Below are 14,214 nucleotides of genomic sequence, written 5' to 3' on the forward strand. Positions count from 1 at the left end.
TTGCCTTGTATACAGTCCGCGAGTAGTGCATGGGCTTGTATCGGCACCTCTCTCGTTGGGACTTTTGACATTGGGAATCTCTATAGGATAAGGTTCCGTGTTTTTGTAGTTCACCCTTTTCCATACACGACTCCATCTAGTGGAGCTCGCTCTGGGGTAGTAACCCAGCATTTCATTTAGCTTTCTCTGGTATCTAGCAACGGAATTACCTAGAAATAAGTGCTGAATGGACTATTTCACCGGGTGACACGGGCCCCTCTCCAGAAATAGATTTTTCCTTTGTCAAAATCCTTTTATTAATAATTTTCATGCCATCAGCAATTTCAGGTAATTTAAGATCCTTTACATTGCAGTGACCTAAAACTCTATGCCACTCCTGCACAGTTTGAGAGTTATTTTGGGAGAATCTAAATTATTAATGAAATATAACTTACCTTTCTTTTCAATGTCAAAAATGGTACCTATCTGTAGCAGCGTGCACAGAAGATATATCTTGTTTGTATGATGGTACACATAAAGCGTTCTCTAATTGTACATTGTGTGAATTACCTTTATGATCATGTAATATCACATTAGCATCACCCTTGCCCTTTACAGTACCATTAGTTTTACTATCAGCAAGTTCAATAAAGTGATTTGATGAATTAAAATCCTTATCAAAACTCTTAAAATTCCTTTTGTCACATATTTCTATTAGGGCTATCAGTGGAAAAATTATCCTGTACTGTGAAAGCAAATGAATGAGAAGTGTCATCATTATCACTGTTAGGCCTGTAATTTACAAACTTTGCAAAATTTGGGTTTGGATTTGTCCTACAATCTGAATTGCAAGAACAAGATTTGTGAGTCACACCATTTTTGTTTAGGTCTATTGGGACAGTCAGGTTTCTTGTGACCTACCTTCCCACATGAGAAACAAGAAAATACATTAGGCCTCCCACTACCAGAATGCCTACTGCTGCCGGTAATTTTCATAACATTGTCTTCACTTGTAGATAAGCCAATTTGCAGACTTCTTTCAGTGTCTTCGTAACACCTAAGGGCCTTCTTAAACTCACAAAAGCTAACTGTAGTCTCCTTCTGGGTTATAACAGTTGAAAATATTTTAAACATTGTGGTAACCCTTTGAGAACCATTGCTATTAGTAAGCTACCGCTAATAGTTTCTTCAAATAATTTGCTGCGGTTTCGGTCTTAATAACCTAGTTACGCTTTCTTCCTTAGACTTCTTCAAGGATGTCAACTCCGTGTATAAGGCTATAATCCTAGGTTTACTGCTGCCTAAATAAAGATTTCTGAGAACTTGTATGGCTTTCCTACCATCATCCTCGGCATCTCGTATAATTAAAAACAGGTTACGGTCGTCCAAAAATTGAACAAGCTTCAAAGAAAGACAATTGGTAGTGTCCTGGGGTCTGTTGTGGCATATGTGGTAGCTATCAAGTCCTCTTGGGTCAGTACAATGTTATGTGCTTCCTCATAGTGTCTTTTGATGGCACCTCCTTGAACTTGGCATGGAACCAATTTGAGGATGAACAGTGTTGTCATACGAATGTAAATGCTATGGGCATCTGTGGTTGGGCATCATGAATAGACAAGATCAATTGTTTGGTAGTAATTAGATGGTGTGACATATCCCATAATGATTTCTTGTATGGCATGTTCATCCTCTCAGTACCTGGAGTTCATGTATCACTAGAATATTTTAATATGGGATGTCTTTCCTGAGGGGATTAACATTGTGCACCATTTATTAAGGATTTTAAAATATTACTTATCAATATTATGGCTTAGGCTAAAAATGTTTTTTTACTAGTACAGTACTTGGGTTATCCAGTTGAGTTACTCATGTACTGAGTGCCATGATGAACATTGTGAAGTGGTTTTGAAACATGCGGTGATGATGCCTTGCTCATAGTGTTTAGGGCACTCACTTTCTGTTGAGGTGGGCCCAGGTTGGTCATTTTTGTTTACGCCTCCATTGCTTTTCTTGTGCTTTGAATACAGGAACATTGATAAAGGGAACTTTCTGTTAATGCTAGTTTCACACAGAGGACGCTACACTTTAAAAGCCCGCCTTGGTTGGTATGTTTCTTTTTTGTCATGACCTATGATAAAGTATCATGAATATACTTGTGGTAAGAGGCAAGTACAAGTGCACAGGAGAAGGCATATTCTATGACAATATCTATATGAAAATTGGTGACGAGAAACATTGAATGAGATGCCATGGGTACTTCATTTTTTTGAGTATGTATATATATATAGATCCTGCTGGTGATGAAGGGGGCTTTCTTCATACAGATCATCAAAAGGTTAAGGATCTAAGGGCATTTTCCTGGGTGGCCAGTTTTGGTGTTGTCTCATCCCAATATATCTGGTTGAGCATAGCATGGTGATTTAATCCATGGTTACATTGGTGAACAAGGACTTGATGTTGAGAGATGCAAGTACACTTGGTAATAGAGTCTTTGATAGCCTCCAAAATTCCTGCTGAGGAATGGAACCTATATTTATTAGGTAGGCATGGTGGTACATTTCATGTCAGGTTCTTCCCCAAGTGTTATAGGGTTCTGGAATGTAGCTGATAGTGGGCTTGGGATATTTTTATTTGTGGGTTTTAACATTGCCAAATTGTAGTTTCTGTAATATGGTGAGGTGGGTAGCACCTGTTTAAGTATTGGCTGCTTCAATAAAGCAGATGGTATATCACTTACTGACTTCAGTGTAGAGGCATCTTTTCACATTTTGTTGTGTGGGGCAAGCTAGGTCTGGAGTGCACCCCTCCTCATCTTGTACAGCTGGAGGGCTTGAACAAATTTTTGAAGCTGAGCCAGTACCAGAGACATTTGGAGGACATAGTGTTTGGGGGATGAGTATACATACAGTACTCTGATAAGTACTTAATCTCAGTAGCTGATATGACATAACAGTGCATTGCTCAAATAGCACCATTTTAATCATATACACATGATTGAAGTACCACTTATATATTTTGAAAAATAAACCCTGACTTAATGTTTCCTAAAAATCATTGTTATTGCTTGCAAGCAACCAAAAACCTTTGCAAATGACAGCATCTTCAGACAATGACACTCATGATTTAGACCATGCCTTACCAACAAGATACTCACAGGAGCCAGCCCTCTGGAGACCTTGAGTCATATGCTAGTTGTGAGGTGGTTGTGCAGGACAAAGGAATGCACCCTCAACCAGTGCAGTCAGTTGCCTGGCTTGTTGGTATAACAATCAATCAGTGACCAGTTGCTGGCCCGAGACGAATACGATCACCAACTAGTTGTGATCACCTTCCTGTTTTCCACCCTTGCATGAAAACAGTCATTAGCTTCATCATAATCAAGCCAAGTAGCATCTGTTGTAATCATGCCATATCAGATGTGAAAATGCATTAAATATTCACTTTTATGTATGCACAGTATTTCATGCTTGTATTATTTACTGTGAGGTAGTAAAATAAGAGCAGGGTGAAGACCTGCAGGAAATCATGGGAAAAGGCATAGATGGAGCCCTATCCCAATTGGGAGTTCAGGTAGTAGGTGTACAAAATAGATGACAGCAAAAAGAACTCATACCACATGTAACTGTATGAGGAAAATTTGATGTAAAAATATTATTGTTATTATCCTTATTATTATATTGTAGTTTAGCCAAATCTTTGATTCTCACCTCTTGACTTAGTGATGCTGAAAGAATTTGTTTTCAAGTCAGGTAAAAATTGAGCAGGCCTGCGTTACGGAAGTTGGACAGCTGGTGGAATAGGGTCACAGGGAACAGATGAGAAGTAAAAATACAAAACTAATGTGGATTTGGCCAAAGGGAATATTCATGAACCTACATTACGCTGCTCAAGGCAAATTAAGTAATATCCCTTGTACTGGAGTGAAATGCAAAAATTATTATTATGAAAAGTGAATGTTATGTTTTACCTCTAATCATCCCTCTCTGTATCTGGAAACTGCACTGATGTATGTTCTCTTTTCAGCTGACAATATTAAATGAAAAAGGCCGTATCTGGACAATGGTTGCTGGAGGTGGAGCTTCTGTGATTTATTCTGACACAATCTGTGAGCTTGGAGGTGCTGGTGAACTAGCCAACTATGGAGAGTATTCTGGAGCCCCATCAGAGCAACAGACTTACGAGTATGCCAAGACAATCCTAACCCTCATGACCAAGGAGAACCATCCTGATGGAAAGGTATGTTCTGTTTGTCAACTGGAAATTTTTATTTTTATAATAGTTTATTAAAAAATTGAGTCATTCTATCTAATTTATACGGTCATCCAATTATAACTTTTCAACAAGCGTAGAATGTGTTTAGATACATTCACTGCAGATAATCAGAAAGAGTTTTCATCATTGTTAAATGACTGAGAGCAGTTCACCTTGATTTACTTGATACTAATATGGCCAAAAGTCTCTACATGTATACTGTACTGTATGTAAACATAGCATGTTATTGTACAGATACCTATTATATGTTGAATATGTGAAAAATGAGATAATGATGACTTTTACAGATTTTGATAATTGGTGGTGGAATTGCAAATTTCACCAATGTAGCAGCAACATTCAAGGGTATTGTAAGGGCTCTTCAGCAGTATCAAGCAAAATTGGTTGAAGGAAAAATCAGCATATTTGTTCGTCGTGCTGGGCCAAATTATCAGGAGGGATTGAGGTGAGTTGTAAATTTTGGTACTGTATTTTAATATGTGTTGGTTACACATACAGTACAGTAGTGTGTTTAACAACTTGTGTATCATTGTTGAAAATTATAACCACATTGAAATTAAAGTCATTCACATGCATTGTCAAAACAGTTGGACAACAGTAAATGTCAGCTCTTTTAAAATATGCAAAAGTATTGTTGAATACAGGAAATACACATATCTGAATAGAGATAGCTTATGACTGTGCTGTTGGTTGTCCTTTTACCAGAGTTATGCGAGAAGTTGGCAAAACACTAGGCATTCCAGTACATGTATTTGGTAATGAAACCCATATGACAGCTATTGTGTCCATGGCTTTGGGAAAGAGGCCAATTCCTAGGGAACCTGTCGTAGAAAGTCACACAGCGAACTTCCTTCTTCCTGGTGGACAGAACACAGCGGTAAGTTATCTCATGACTTGAAAAATGATTTTGACCAACCTTTTTAAACAACTTCACTATTAGGTCCTTTCAGGTGAAAATTTTCAGATTCTTGTTTACAAAAAAAGACATTCTTAAGCTTCATGAGGGTATATTTTTAGGCAAGCATCAAATTTATGGTAAAGTGATGTATATCAAGAGATCTGATTTTTGTATTTTGTTTTCTAAATTTTTGTAGTTCATGTTGTTGTAGCCTAGTCTGTAGTACTGTATTGTAATTTTTACAATGTTTTATTCTTGTGGCAAAATTTTTATACCCAGGTAGAGTAAGATAATTGTTGACATTTATTATAGAAAACTTACAATGATGCTAATTATTGAGGTGAAGAGAGAGATGCATAATTGGACCTGAAATACAGTACAGTAATTTTTTATGTGTGTGCTTGTGTATAGAAAGTTAGGCCTGTATCCAAAGACAGCCTTTGTTTGTGATCATTGAGGAAGCTATGGAAACGGTGATACAGTGAACAGAAATATAAGATTAAATATAGGCTACATGAATTGACTGTTAATTTTTTAAATAGTCATTCTCCACACTCGGAGCTCTTGAGTCATGCATACTGTTAAAAACTGTTGTTCTATAGTAATTCTATGTACAAAAATAGAGAAATTTTTGATCAGCCCTCTCTCACTACTATAACAGAATCGGGTAGCTAACTCTGCATACATACTGTAGTTATAATGATTGTAATTTAAGCAACAGGTTATTATTATGTGTAAATTATTTTTTCCCAGACCACTGAATCAGAGTCAGGTTTTTAGATTTGCATAAGGCTGGTAAAACACCTGATAGTAGAAACATTTCAGTGGATAATAAGGATTTTGATGTAAACCTGTTTAGATTAGAGAGAAAAAATCTTTGAGTGAAGGTTATTTAGAAAATAAGCATTTGCCTAATTTAGTTTTCTTATTAATCTGAAGTCAAATTTCATAGGTAATTTGCACATTTTAATTTTAAGATAAATTAGAAATATTTCTACTGTAATGTTTTGTGTTTCCATGCTATATATAGAATTACAGTGAATTTCTCTTTGGTAACATGGAGGTTTATGATAAATTTTATAAATTTTAAATAGGGCTTTAAAGTTACTGACTGATGAAAATAGGAAAGCATAACTTTTAAGTGTCAAAATCATGTGAAAGGCAAGATTTGTGATAAGTTTATAAGAATACTAGCTTGAAAAATTTGTACTCTGGAATGATTAACAGAGTCAGTAAATACTTAATTTTATTTTTTAAGACATTCATAGTAGGAAATTGTAGCAGTCTTCTGTTTCAGTGCTAGCTGTTGTTTAGTGGTGTTGTCATGGTAGATTGGGAAGAAAAAAATTTGAATGTCTGTTCAGTTAGAACTCTTTAACATGTTTAAATGATTGTGAAATGTCACCACTTTTCTTACTTCTTCACTAGTGGTTTTTATCCTTTTGATATTAAAACATACTGTGGAATATCTGCATATTTTAGATATGATGAAACTTTCCGAATAATTTTTGTACTTTTAGTAAGTATTGGCCCTCTTAACAGTTGGCGTAAGAATGGAAAGAGCTTTTTTTTGACATACAGTATTAGTTAAACTTGTGAAAAAAAAAAGATAAAGAGAAATTGTGTAAAATCAAAATGTATTAATCATGGAACAAGTCAGCACACAAATCAAGGTAGCCCATGAGAGTGTTATTTTGTTTGCCATGGGACACCTCTGCTGTGTTATTTTCAGGATTTTGAAATTACCCCATTAGTAATTAACATTAAGGGAAGTTTGAGTGGAAATTATTCTTATCTTTTGAGACAACATTCAGAGAAGATCTCAAGTTGTGCTTCATCATTTCTACAAACCCATCCCTTCGCTTCAAATTGGTCTTTTGATGGAGAAATAATCTGGATTATCTGGCAGCTCCAAAATGTAGCAGGTAAAACCTTGTGGTTGGCAAACATGAAACTGTTGGTAAGTCTGCCTGTGAAACAAAATTGCTAAGCATATAAACACTTGACAAAAAGAGCATTTAGTGAATGGAAAAATAATGTTGATTAGGTAGCAACATTCTGGAGTTGCCAGATGTCACCGTAGCTTATTGTGATGTTTACCAAAATTCATTAAGTCAGCTGTACTAATTGTAGTTTTCAACATTGTTATATGTCAAGGGATAGGACAAGCTAATCTCTTCAGGGTATAATTTATATTTAGGCTAATTTTTTTTTACTAGATGTGATTTAGTGCATCAAAATCCTTGTGTAGATCTATTTTGATTGAGGATGTTTTATGCACAAAAGCTTCCTTAATTATGAAGATTTTAGTAACCAGGGCTTCTTCATCTGGAGTGGCCAAAGCATACTTACTGCATTGGCTGATTAAAGGTACTTTGCAATGAGCTTCTTTATCAGGTAGCATCAAATCCCTGAAAATACTTTGCCACTGTCAAGTAGAATTTGTAGGAGTGACATCTTTCAGGTGCAAGAGATATTTCAAATATATGTTGATCTGTTTTACTCACCACTAGTACCTACCCCTGTCTGGTACCATGTTGCTACACTAGTGCAAACAGAGAATGATTACTGTAGTTTGTGTTTGTATGCCTTATGTTGGAAATAAGTCTTATTTGAAAGTATTTATGATACTAAACACTACATTTCTATCTTAATATAAGTTTTGCTTTACATGCTATACTTTTCAGAGTAAATTTACTGATAAATGTTTATTTAGAATATGTACTCTTGGTACAGTCTTGATCACACTGATTTGTTACATCTTGTGATCATGTGCAATGGTTTTAGTCTTGTAGCCCTTGTATAATTTTCCATGAAGGTTGAACACAGTAGCCCCTGAGCTCATCAAATTCTTCTAAGGCATTAACAAAATCTGATAAGTAACAATGGCAGTGTAGTATAACTTGCACTTGAACATTCAAGATATCCTTAGCTAACAGTCATTCCATGTAATAACTTGGCCAAGCTGAACTGTACTTTTGACTTATCTGAAAAATACATTACTTCTAAAAAGGTAGCCATGTTTAAAATCGTGAGAATAATGTAGCTGATAAGTAAAGAAGTCTGATAAGTTTAGGTATTACTGAACTTGTACTAGAGGATATAGTCATTAAGGAATTATTGATATACAGATTTTATACGAGGGGACATAGTTATTAAGGAATTATTGATATACAGATTTTATTCTTTTTTTTTTTAGAATGTGGAAAGATAAAAAATATATAGTGTGTAGGGTACTTATTTGACAAGAATTTATTATGATTGAAGTCCAAATCATGACATGGAACTCTGTTATCAGAATCTATCAAGGAGGCTAGTTTCTAAGCCACTGAACAATAGTTACATTCAATGTTATATAGGCAGTGTTGGATAAAAGTTGTATTTACATAGTTTATTTTTTTATGAAATTATTTATGCAAGTAAAAGTTTACCCCGTAATTTTTAAGTAATTATTAAAGTAGTGATGAGTTTTTTTTTTTATTTTATTTTGTGCTGCCTCGAGAGATGTGAATTGTTATATTCCAATTGTAGGGAAATGTAGACTGTGACTAGCAGTGGGCCTTTGCTAACAGTAAACTTACAAACATTACTTGAGTGATAGTGCAGAAATTAAATGTGAGAAGTGAAAAACACATAGGAATGATGTTATACATGTAGTGTTTATGCCAACAAATAACTAAAGTGAAATACAGAATTATAACAAAATTTGGAGGCGAAGCAAGAGAGAAGAACCCCTCCAGCATATTTTTGCAACACTGGATTTCAAGACCTTTGTTGTGGATGATCAGAGTTTTGTTAGGAGAAAGCCCCTTGTTGTGTATGTGAGAGTAATTGTAGTTCTGTATTTTCTTTATTAGTGCTTCACCCCTGAACCCACATCCAAGAGTTCTCCCATCCATCAGGTAAATGCAGAGGTAGAGAGTATATTTTATTTTCTATATTTCCATTTCTGCATGTGTTTGTGTTTCGAGTATAAATGATCTCTATCCGTAGGTATTTTCAATTTTTATGCATGCAGTGGGATAAAGGCAGGTAATAAGGTAGTTATAGAATAAAGCTGTGGGGCTGTGTAGCATGGTTTTTCTTTTCTCTTTTATATTAGGGAGGGTGTGTGCTTAGGAGTGCGTCATGTAGTACTGTACTTTAAATGGTAAAGATGCATGTGCAGACAAAGAAAGTAAGTAAAGTACAGCATAAGAAAGTGCAGGTTAGTGTAATTTTGTACACTAATGGAAAATTTTTATAATAGAGATGTTCAAACTTCTCATAGAAATTTTTCAGTAAAGTTGCTCTAAATTTTGAAGTGCATCTCTTAATTTTTAAATGTTTTAGAAAAACTCCTATCCAGTTTGTATGAAAATTATGTTGCCATGATGATTCTGCTGGCTTCAGCAATCTGCAGTAATTTGTTGAATGAAAGCTGGCATGCATGTCAGAAAAATTTTCATATATCAAAATTTTGCATGCTGAAAATTGCTATAAAGTCCTTACAGTGCCATCACTGGTATTGTTAAAGGATTTTATAGTTGAAAGTTTTCTGCAGGTGAAAATTTTGAAACATGAATTTGAGGTCTTGGAATAGAGAAGTTGCAAATCTCATGTAGCCACCTTAGTGGTGACAGTCTCTTCCTAATCCCCTCTTTTATGTGTACTACTTTTAGACAGTATTTAAAGTTTAACCAGAGTTCTTGGATGGGTACTATCATAAAATTTTCTTTGTAAACAGTTGCTTTCACTGCCGCATATGGTTCATGAAATGTTTAGGCTTTTGCTGTGCACTCATACCTGAGTATTAACTGAGCCATCTGGTCAGTAATTTAGTGTTCTTGTAAGTCCCAATAGATTTAATTTCAATGATAAGGAATTACGTGAGTGGGATGTTTGATTGAGTTGTCTATTCAATATACTTCTAGTGTGAGATGGTTTTAATCTATCCATACTTGCTTTATTTTTTTTTTTTACATATCTTAGGGAATTTTATCTTCTGTACATGTTTGGTGTTGTTAGGATAAATGTGAAAGTGTTAAAGATAGTAGTAAGAGAAATGAGAAGCTACCAACAAGAAGGTTGTGCAGTTTGCTTCTCTAACATCCATATAAAAGGTGTGGTTGTTTTAAATATTTGAGTTAAGTTTAGTATGAAAATTAATATGGAAATTATCTATTCTTGATAGATCGTCTGTTATGATGTTGAAGAATATTAAGTGTAAATACTGTATGTATATGCATATAAGCCGATCAAAGTGTCCATTGAAATCACATATAGATTAGATTTTACTGGTCTGTGTTTCAAAATACAAATACTGTAGTAAATTTCCTTTATAATAAGCTGCTCTGGTGTCTGTACTGTAGTTTGTTTCATTCTTTTTTGGGGCTATGATTCTTAGGATAGTGTTACTGTGTTGCACTGTTTCTTTCTTTTTCCTCTTTTTTTTTATTTCAATATGCACTGTGGAGATGTTATCTATATATTTTTCCATTTGCTGTTATGTTGCATGTTAGAAAAATGAATTAGTTTAGATTATTTTCTTAATGTTCAAGGGCATACAGTATTGACTTTCTTCATACAGATAAATAAGTAAATGTTTCTTTTGCTTTTTTTCCTAGGGGCCTCCATCAGAAATTTCGTATTTGAAGGAAATGTTTTCTCCAAGCTTGAAAAGGGTATCTAAGAGTGACTAAGGTTTTAGTGTTTTTTCCCAAAATGCTAACCTGCAGTGTTTATCCTCGTTGTCTTTATCTTCACCTGAGCATTGAGTGTTTTGGCTTTTTCAGTTTACATAACAGTTCATGTGCTTTTGTAGTGTAGTTTTTATGCAATGTTGCATATCTCATCCTTAGGGCTTACTCTAGTTGTAGTCATTAAGGTATGGGATGTATTTTTATTAGTATAAATTGTAAAATTCAGCGATATAATACCGTACTGTATGAGATTGAAAGTGCTACTAAATATTTTGTAACTAACAAGTTGAGCATGTTGAACCTTATTGATAGCCCTTTGATATTGAATAGAATATAGTGAAAGTAAATTCTGTTCAATAGAATTTAGAGTTGACATTTGAATTTTTGTATTTACATGAACATTTCCATTGGTATAAAGCTAACTGATTTTATCTTTCCTATTAGCTTACGGTTAAGATTTGAATAGTTTTATGAAAAAAATGTTTTGGAATTGTATTTGCAGGGTAATAAAATGAGCATTTATATAGTTGTATAACTGTATAAATGAGCATTTATACAATTATAACTATCAAATAGTGTTGAAAGTTGTAATTCTTATGAAGACCACGTTGTCCTAATGTTTTACTGTATCTCTGTATTTACAATTCCATCCTTACTTAATCCCATTCTAGTATATACCCCCACTTGAGAGACTAATATTTTACTGGACTCTAGTTTGAAATGGCTGTCTCATCTTTAGACACTCAAGCCTCAACCACTGGATTCATTCTTGAGTTGCAGGTGAAAATTGAGCAAGATGAAGTTGAAGGAAGTTAGACTGCTGGGTGGGAAGAGACCAAAGAGGGTAGAGGGAAATTAAAGGCAGAGAGTAATGCAGCCCCCAGGCACACAGTAGGCACGCTCCCACAGTACCAAGATTGATAGAAACAAATGCAAAATAGCGCTTGAATAAATTTCAAAGAGTGCTATTGACCATGTTTTGTTTAAATTAGTGATTATTGTAGGTACATAATGCTCACTCTGCAGATAAATTTTATAGGTTACAAATGTTTGAAACATGTACCTCATTGAATAAAAGTAGCATTACTGTATTATGGTTAATAGCTTATGGTTAAAAGCAAATACGATATACTGCCTCTACAAATTCATTAACTTTAGATAAAAAACTCGGTCTTCCCTTTCTCTGTTCAGACTGACAAACACAGCATGTGAGTGTGTCATTCAAGTCTTTACTAAGCAATAATTTCCTTATGTATTTTAATAAATGATGTCAGTAATGAAAATTTAAAAAGGTATTATAGTTTCCAGTGCAATAATTACTGCCTTTTCATGAAAAGTACCAATTGATTAAAATCAAAACTTTTCATGCAAACCCATTCACTTGAAATTAGCCTATTTTGAGCACACAAAATTGTCGTGGACACTTCAGTTCCTACTAAACTAAAGGAAATGGCAGTTGGCTAATAGTGCTGTGCATGCATTGACAGGTCCCCAGGTCTTTGGAAGTATAAGTCATTGTTCATGTTTTCTGATCCATGAGCTTTAAGAAAGGCAAGGCTGGGAGGTTGTAACTCTTATTAAAAGTACGTTTCATAATGAGTTCATGCAAAAAATTTAATTTCAAAGGAGTTACATATGTTCCACATTAACTTTTACTTATGATAAGCCCAAATTGCAATTGAAGTAGGAAGGATCGAGCTGCTAGAAAAAACCAGGTTGATTGATTAGCCTGCAGGATCCACTAGAAAGTTTTATTTGTGCAGCTCTGGTTCTTCCAGGCTGACAGCGCTGGAAGATGCTAGGTACCCTTGAAAATACCAGGAGCTGATTAAGCTTGGCTTTTTTCTCATTGTAATGTGAAAGGGTTCATCTTGTGACAACACCCTCTCCTTGGTTCTGGATACAGTTTAAAGCAGTATAAGCTGGAGTGCGGAGAGGAGTAGGCAATGGGAGTAATACTGGGGTGCAGTTTTGCCGTAGGTTGCAATATTGGTACTGGGTTACTTTGGTTGTGACCTTAGCAACCAGTCCAGTGCCCTATTTGAAAGAGACTCTTGAATAAGCATTAACAAAGAAGCCTTTGCTAACTAGTGAGAGACTGACGCTGGAGATGAAAGTCAGAAGAGCAGTTAACATTACAGTGTACTCAGTGGCATCTCTGCAGAATTTCTATGTAAAACAAATATTACTGGTCTGCTGATTGGTTTTACAAAAAAGCTTTGTGAATTAAGAACAAACCTGTTATCAGTACATTACAGAATTAATGTGGGTCAGTTTACTAATTGGAATATAGTAGCTAGGTCTTGGCCTAAACTTGGAAAAGTATACAAACACAAACATAAATAAAGGCAATGCCGTGAAGGAAAGAGAAACAATGGAATACTGTAAGGCCTCTCGACTTATAGTCCTTTACGTAGCTAAGTAAAGTACTATAAGTCTAAAGGCCTCGCAATACTCCATTGTTTCTCATTCCTTCATGGCATTGCCTTTATTTATATATTCATCATGTTTCATATTTTCGTGATTCAGTTATACATGCTTAAACATATAAACCAATTCTTTAATAAAAAAATTGCAATAAACTCTAGTTTAGTCAAGAATGTATAGTAAATTTTATTTTTACTAGGTAATATAGTACTGCATGTATATTACCTATAGTAGATACTATATTACCTGGTACTGGTAATTATCTACCAGTAAATAAGTACTGTAGCCACTACTACAGACAAAGTAATAGGGTTAATTCAGCATCCCTTCGGCCCCTAGCTACAACCCCTTTCATTTTTTTCACTGTGCCTCCATTCATATTTTCTTACTTCCATTCTTCCATCCTACTTTCCACCCTCTCCTAACAATTGTTCCATAGTGCAACTATGAGCTTGTCCTCTTGTTACACCTTCCAAACCTTTTAACTGGCAATTTTGTTTCAGTGCTGAATGACCTCAAAGTCCCAGTGCTTGGCCTTTGGCCTAAGTTATATACTGTATTCTATTCTATCCTACATTTAAAATGGGGAATAGTTTGCCTAGTGTAGTAGTGGAAACTTCTGATCTCCAAATGTGTTAAGTGAGGAGAAAATTAATTCCTGCTTTTTGCTGACATGTCCTGAATTCAGGTGTCTCAGTTTGATATTCTATTTCTATATACAAAATTTATTTATTTATCACCTTTTCCTATAACTTGTCGCTCTCTGCAGGCTGACTGTCATTTGAAGTCATCTTGGGTTGATAGTATGTTTACTCCGTCCATAAAGGTTTTCAGCTGAATCTTTAAAGAAAGAAGAAAGTAAGTCAACAAGCCATCAACAACAAAGCTAATACTGTAAATTAAACATTAGCAAATGTGGAGTTGCAACAAAGAGTAAGAGAAACGTAAAACTTGATT

General features: G+C 34.9%; 1 protein-coding gene across 8 annotated transcripts in view; it reads left to right on the plus strand.

Moving 5' to 3' along the window:
- The window catches only part of ATPCL (ATP-citrate synthase), a 122,614-nt gene that overhangs the window by 67,384 nt on the left and 41,016 nt on the right, over window positions 1-14,214 (plus strand). For 2 of the 8 annotated variants that reach the window (XM_067128324.1, XM_067128307.1), the window contains exons 6-9: window positions 4,003-4,215; window positions 4,539-4,696; window positions 4,957-5,128; window positions 9,007-9,063. In XM_067128324.1, coding sequence (XP_066984425.1) covers window positions 4,003-4,215; window positions 4,539-4,696; window positions 4,957-5,128; window positions 9,007-9,063 — 600 coding nt within the window. Of the gene's footprint in view, window positions 1-4,002; window positions 4,216-4,538; window positions 4,697-4,956; window positions 5,129-9,006; window positions 9,064-10,755; window positions 10,813-14,214 lie in introns of all 8 variants that reach the window. The other 6 variants (XM_067128348.1, XM_067128337.1, XM_067128329.1 and 3 more) reach the window with 3 other exon arrangements.

Source organism: Macrobrachium rosenbergii, chromosome 3 (genome assembly GCF_040412425.1).
Source record: "Macrobrachium rosenbergii isolate ZJJX-2024 chromosome 3, ASM4041242v1, whole genome shotgun sequence".
Classification (NCBI taxonomy): domain Eukaryota; kingdom Metazoa; phylum Arthropoda; class Malacostraca; order Decapoda; family Palaemonidae; genus Macrobrachium; species Macrobrachium rosenbergii.